Below are 7,647 nucleotides of genomic sequence, written 5' to 3'. Positions count from 1 at the left end.
TTGAGATTTCCAATGGCTAATTTTTCAGAAGTAGATCTTCAGGCTTTGCTTCTGAAGTACCTCTGAGTGGACTTGAACATTCAACTTTTCAGCTAACATCTGAGTGTGTTAATAGTTTACACCACCCAGGGACTCCTGTCCCATGCTAGTCTCTAGGGCAGTATAAAAGCAACTCTCCTGCCTCTACCCCTTTTTCCCCTTCCCCCCATTCACAGATAAAGCATATGTGATGCTGGGAGATGGAAAATATCAGCCTATGAGAAAAACAAAGATTTTGATGTGGAGAGAAAATATCTAAAATTTTGTCTCCAGATTTTGCAAAGCTGCTCATTTATGTGTAGAGTTACGTCAAATGGCCAACATGCCACTAACGGTGAGCAAGAGATTGCTAAGCTTCCCAGGGCTCAGTGGTCAAAGTGAAGCCCCCAATTAATGGCTGTCAGAGATTACAGACAAAAGTGCGTGTGTCCCTAAATCAGGGCCACGAGCCACTGTGTATCTTCAGCTATCAGGCACAAGGTGGTGAGGGGCCCTAAAGGATGGGAAATGTGTTTGACAGGGCTATTCAGCATTCTACATAAGTGACGGCCAAAATATTTCCTATATTTTACTTTCTGTGAATTCCACTTTCTATATATCAACAAGAAATACAGTATTTCAATGAATAAGAACACTTGCAAGACATGGTAAGTAGTGAAAAAGTGTCCATCTGGTATAGAGTAATATGTACGGCCAAGTATGTCATACACCAGATAAAGTGGAATGTGCCCCCAAAGTAATAATCTGCATCCCTGTGGCAACCACCATCAGCAGACACATTCTAAGCCTTTCTATGCAACTTCCGGAAGAATGATCTCACTCACCGCAACCCTGCCCAGAATTCAGTCCAGCTTCTTGCAGACAGGATCCTACCCTGGACGGGAAGCTGGTGCATGTGAGCAAGGAGCTCTGGCCACACTTCAATTCTCATGGTAGTGCTCAAATAGTGTTGTCTTGTGTTTTCTCATCTTGCCATAGGTGCCTCACATGATGATTTGCCAATAACTTTGATGGAGAACATCTCAGAGGTGACTGAATTCATTCTTGTGGGGCTTACAGATGCCCTAGAACTGCAGATCCCTTTATTTTTAATCTTCACACTCATTTACTTGGTAACTCTGTTTGGGAACCTGGGCATGATCACGATGAGTCTGTTGGACACTCATCTCCACATCCCCATGTACTTTTTCCTCAGTAACCTCTCCCTGGTGGACTGTGTTTATACCTCAGCAGTCACTCCCAGGGTGATGGTTGGGTTACTTATGGGAAATAAGGTCATCTCCTACAATGCGTGTGCTGCCCAGGTGTTCTTCTTTGCAGCCTTTGCCACTATTGAATGTTACCTCCTGGCCTCGATGGCCTTTGACCGCCACACAGCAGTGTGTAAGCCCCTGCATTACACCACCACCATGACAAGTACTGTGTGTGCACTACTGGTCACTGGCTCTTATGTCAGTGGACTCTTGCAAACTTCCATCCATGTGGCCTTCACATTCCACCTCTCCTTCTGTCATTCCAATGTGGTTAATCACTTTTTTTGTGACATCCCCCCACTGCTGGCTCTCTCTTGTTCTGATACCTACACAAATGAGATTGTACTCTTCACTTTGACAACTTGCACTATAGTTTTTAGTCTCTTGGTTATCTTGAACTCTTACCTGTTCATTTTTATTGCTATCCTGAGAATGCACTCAGCTGAGGGACGAAAGAAGGCCTTTTCCACCTGTGCTTCCCACCTCACCACTGTTTCCATCTTCTATGGGACGGTCATCTTCATGTACTTACAGCCAAGTTCAAGTCAGTCCATGAATAGAGACAAAATAGCATCTGTGTTCTACACCATGATCATCCCCATGCTGAACCCTCTGGTCTACAGCCTGAGGAACAAGGAAGTTAAGAATGCATTCAAAAAGGTTGTTGAGAAAGCAAAATTATCTGCAGGCTTAAATTTTTAATTTTGTAGAATCCACAACAACCCAGTATCCCCTCAGATATTTTCTTTGCAATGGCTCACACTTCAGGGCCTTCAATACACTTAATTTCTAAGGTGATAGACTTACCTCCTCAAAAGTCTGTTGTCTAATAAAGAAAACATTGTGTTCTGAAATATAATACTTGAATGATATTGGCTCAGTGGAATTTAAGAATATTTGGGTTTTGCTTTTCAAGAACATTTTTAATGGCATTTAACTTATTCACATGTTCTCTAACACATGTTAGTGCAATCATATATGTCAAGCCAGCCACACACAATTCATGAATAGAAGCATATACAAGGACCCTACTGGGCACTTAAGATAAAGAATGGGAATCTACTAAATGAGTGGAATGACTAGTTTTAATAAAAGAAATTAAAATAACCAATCATGGTATCAGAATACAAACTCATGTCTAACCTTTTTGGTTTCTCTAGTCGATAAATTATTCTGAGTCTAAAATGAAGAAAAGATGAATTTTCTAATGAAGGCATTTATTTTCTGTGCTATAATTTTCCAAAAGCTATATAAGTATAGTGTCTGAAAGGAACTAATATTTCTGTTTTCACTAAATCATTTGATAGAAACAGTACTGGTTACACCATAATTTTCAGGAGAAAAAAATGTCAGAGTACAGAAAAAAAAGGATATCAATAATAAGGGCACTTTTAAGTTTATCTGTATATGACCAGAAACCCTTCCAGTTTTGTTAAAAAAAATTTTTTTAATTAAAAAACTACTAAGACTAATGATAACTAACTATAATGTTAAACATTTTTCTTACAGGAAATAATATGAAATGGATAATGTCACTAATTCATGTGTACATTAGTTCTGGTGAGCTACAGCATCTCTTATTATTCTCCCGCTCATTCAACTCACTACATTCATACCGATTTTCTTGATACACCTTCTCCTCACCTATTGACTATCTGGTTATCTGATGTTTCACATTTACAACAATAGCAAATAATCTAATATCTGATTATTTTGTGCATTAATGACATACGTCTGGCAGTAACGAAAGCCAAGGTGTGAGGTGAGAGTATCTCTTTCTGTGATGGTTAAGACTATGTGTCCATGTGGCTAAGCCATAATTCTAAGTGGTTTGGCAGTTATGGGATGATGTAATTTGGCAATTATGTTATGATGCAGTCATCATCCACTTTGTAATCTGATGTGGTCATCCTCCATTTGTGCATAATGCTGATCTTCACATAATAGCCTGGTCTTTGTAGCCTAACCATATGGATAAGTGGGGAGGAGTGGGTGAATTCCTAAACAGTTATAAACATGCTCCTGCCTCAGGGCTTTTTACTTTCTGTCCTTTCTGTCTGGAATGCTCCCGCTCTCCCTTCAGGTCTTTGCTTAAAGTTTACCATATCATAAACCAAAAAAAAAAAAAAAATACCCATTGCCATCAAGTCGATTCCAACTCATAGCGACCCTATAGGACAGAGTAGAACTGCCCCACAGAGTTTCCAAGTAGCACCTGGTGGGCTTTAACTGCCGACCTCTTGGTTAGCAGCTGTAGCACTTAACCACCATGCCACCAGGGTTTCCTAGCATATCATAGTCACCTCATTTCTTGCTGGACATTGTCGTCTTCCCACTTTATTCTTCCTAGTCCTGATCATTAAAAAAAAAAAAAAAAATTTTTTTTTTTTACTCAAATATAATTAGCAGTACTTATGTGTTCACACATTCATCTATCTCCTCTAACTAATATGTAAACACCACAAGTGCAATGGCTTTTCCTGCTTTACTAGCAACTTTATCTCAATGCATTGATTACAGCCTGGTACATGCTAACTTCAATTCTTACACTCCTTTCGGTAAATTTATTCCTAAGCATTTTATTCCTTTGGATGCTATTTTAAATGGAGTTGTTTGTTTCATTTCTGGATTATTCAGCCTTAGTGTATAAAAATTCAGTTGATTCCTTTTTGTATATTGACCTAGTATACAGAAATCTTGCTGAATTGTGTATGTATTCTGATATATTCTTAGTAGATTCCTTGAGGTTTTCTGTATACAAGACCATGCATCTCTGAATTGAGATAACTTCTACCTTTCCTATCTGTATGCCTGCTTTTTCTTTTTCTTGACTAATTTCCCTGGCTAAGACCACCAAAAATATATATATATTTTTAGGACCACCAGTAAAATATTGACTAGAATTGATAATGAACATCTCTATCTTATTCATGACCTCAGTAAGAAAGCATTTAGCCTTTCACCAAATAATGTGATGTTAAAAAAAAAAAACCAAGACCATCAAGTCAATTCTGACTCATAGCGACCCTATAGAACAGAGTAGAACTGCCCCATAGAGTTTCCAAGGAGTGCCTGGCAGATTTGAACTGCTGACTCTTTGATTAGCAGCCGTAGCACTTAACCACTACACCATCAGGGTTTCCAATGTGATGTTAGATGTAGGTGTTTCATAGACGCCCTTAATAATCTTGAGGAATTTTGCTTCTATGCCTAGTTTCTTGAATGTTTTTAATCATGAATGGGTGTTCAAATCTGTCAAACGTATTTTCTTCACCTATTGAGATGACCGTGTGTTTCTGTCCTTCATGCTACTAATAGGCAATATAACTTGAATTGGATATGCAGGTGAAATACCAACCTAACTTTATTGGATTAAATCGCACTTGGTTATGTTATACAATGCTTTTTATATGTTGCTTCTGTTTCATAGTTTTGGGTTTTTTTTAGGAATTTTGCATATATATTTATATGGGATACTTTCTATAGTTTTCTTTTCTTGTGTGGTTTTTGTTTGGCTTTGGTGTCAGATTAATGTCAGCCACATAATAAGTGGAGGAATGTTCCCTTCTCTTCTTATATTCTGGAAGAGTTTGTCAATGGTTGGTATTACTTCTTTTTCAAATGTTTGGTAGAATTTACCAATGAGGCCATCTGGGACTGGGCTTTTCATTGTGGGAATATGTAAATTACTAATTCAATCTTTTAATTGTTATAGATCAATTTAGATTTTCTGGTTTTTTATTTTATTTTTTTGGAGTTTTATTGTAAAATGGATATATAACAAAACATTCACAATTTCAACATTGTTACACGTACAGTTTAGTGACATTAATTATGTTCTTCGTGTTGTAAAATCATCACCGCTATCCATTTTCAAAATTTTCCACCACCCTTAACAGAAGCTCGGTGCTCCCTAAAAAATCACTCCCTCTTTTCCCATACCTCTCACCCCACACAGCATCTTATTGTTACAATGTCAGTATTACCCAAAGCAATGTATTAAGTCAATACAATCTCCATCAAGATTCCAGCAACCTTCTTTGCATTAATGTAAAAGTCAATCCTCATTTTATATGGAAGCTCAAGGGGCCCTGGATATCCAAAATGATATTGAAAAAAAGAACAAAGTAGGATTCACACTTTGCATCCTCAAAACATAATATAAAGGTACAATAACCAAAATAGCCTGGTACTGGTATAATGATAGACACATTGACCTGTGAAACAGAATTTAGAGTCAAGAAATAAGCCCATACGTTGATGTTTTATAAGAGTGTTAAGTCCATTCAAAGGCGAAAGAAAGTCTCCTTAAGAAATGTTGCTGGGACAACTGAGTTTCCACAGGCCTAAAAGTGAAGGTGGACCCATAGTTCACATCATATATGAAAATCAACTCAAAACAGTTCAAGAAGCTAAGTGTAAGAAGTAAAACCATAAAGCTCTTAGAAGAAAACGTAAGGGTAGTGCTTCAGGACTTTGGGACCTATTATTTAACAACTGATTCTTAGATATGATGCATAAAGCACAAGCAACAAAAGACAAAATGGATAAATAGGACTTTGCCAAAATTAAAAAGCTTTGTTCATCAAAGGACTTTATCAACAAATAAAGAGAAAACCTAGAGATTTTAGGAACTACATGCCTGATTAGTGATTAAAAACCATAATACATATACTTAAAAAAAAAAAAAAACCTACAACTTAACAACAAAAAGACAAACAACTCAATCAAAAAATGAGTAAAAAGGACTAATGGACCACATCTACCACAACCTCCTCCAGAATGAGTGCAGTAAAACTAAACGGTGCCCAGCTACCACGACTGCCTGCTCTCGCAGGGATCACAGTAGAGGGTCCTGGACAGAGCTGGAGAAAAATGTAGATCAAAACTCTAACTCAAAAAGAAAGACCTGACTTGCTGGCCTGACAGAGACTGGAGAAACTCAGGGTATGGCCCCTGGATACCCTTTCAGCTCAGTAATGAGGTCACTCCTGAGGTTCACTCTTCACCCAAAGATTGAACAGGCCCATGGAACAAAACAAGACTAAAGGGGCACACCAGCCCTGGGGCAGGTACTGGAAGGCAGAAAGGACAGAAAAGCTGGTAATAGGGAACCCAGGTTTGAATAGGGAGAGTGTTGACATATCGTGGAGTTGTTAACCAGTGTCATACAACAATGTGTGTACTAACTGTTTGATGAGAAACTAGTTTGTTTTGTAAACCTTCATCTAAAGTACCATAAAAAAAAAAAAGGTAAAGAACCTGAATAGACATTTCACTAAAGAAGAAATACAAATGGCCAACAAGCACATGAACGATGCCAAATGTCATTAGTCATTAAAAAAACCAAACACACTGCCAATGAGTAGATTCCAACTCATAGCGACCCTGTAGGACAGAGTAGAGCTGCCCCATAGAGTTTCCAAGGAGCACCTGATGGATTTGAACTGCCAGCCTCTTGGTTAGCAGCTGTAGCACTTAACTACTATGCCACCAGGGTTTCCAGATAAAATGACAATGAGATATCATTTCACCCCTGCTATTTTTTTTTTTTTTATAATGGCTAAGATATTTAAAAAAAAAAATACAACAACAGGCATTGGCAAGAATGTGAAGAAGTTGGAACTCATTGCATTGCTGCTGAGATTGTGAAATGGTGCTGCCACTGTAGAAGACAGTTTGGAATTCCTCAAAAAATTAAATATAGATTTACTGTATTGGAAGAAGTACAACAAGAATGCTCCTTGGAAGCAAGGATGGCGAGACTGCGTCTCACATCCTTTGGGTGTGTTGTCAGGAGGGAGCAGTCCCTGGAAAAGGACATCATACTTTATAAAGCAGAGGGTCAGCAAAAAAGAGGAAAACCCTAGACAAGATGGATTGACACAGTGGCTGCAACAATAGGCTCAAGCATAACAGCAGTTGTGAGGACAGCGTAACACTGGGCAGTGTTTTGTTGTGCATAGGGTCTCTATGAGTCAAAACCAACTGGACAGCACCTAACAACAATATTATCTAGCACTTCTACTTCTAGGCATATATCCAAAAGAATTGAAATCAGGGATGCAAACAGGTATTTGTACACCCAAGTTCATTGCAGCATCATTCACAATAGCCATAAGGTGCAAACAACCTAAATGTCCAACAACAGAAGAATGGATAAACAAAATGTGGTATATCCATACAATGGTATGTTAGTCAAGAGAGAAATGAAACCCTGATACATGCTATAACATGGGTGAACCTTGAAAATATCCTGAGGGAAATATGTTAGTCATAAAAGGACAAATATTGTATGACATCACTTATACAAAATATGGAGAATAGACAAATGTCTGTTGTTAAGTACCATCAA

At 38.1% G+C, this 7,647-nt stretch overlaps 1 protein-coding gene across 1 annotated transcript; it reads left to right on the top strand.

The window, feature by feature from the left end:
* The first annotated feature begins 1,046 nt into the window (after positions 1 to 1,046).
* Positions 1,047 to 1,994, top strand: LOC126080597 (olfactory receptor 5B12-like). Its single transcript, XM_049891792.1, has one exon. The coding sequence runs from the start codon at positions 1,050 to 1,052 to the stop codon at positions 1,992 to 1,994; it is 945 nt and encodes a 314-aa protein (XP_049747749.1). The 5' UTR covers positions 1,047 to 1,049.
* Positions 1,995 to 7,647: the final 5,653 nt, after the last annotated feature.

This window comes from Elephas maximus, chromosome 7, assembly GCF_024166365.1.
Source record: "Elephas maximus indicus isolate mEleMax1 chromosome 7, mEleMax1 primary haplotype, whole genome shotgun sequence".
Classification (NCBI taxonomy): Eukaryota; Metazoa; Chordata; class Mammalia; order Proboscidea; family Elephantidae; genus Elephas; species Elephas maximus.
This window is presented reverse-complemented; position numbering and strand designations above follow the sequence as displayed.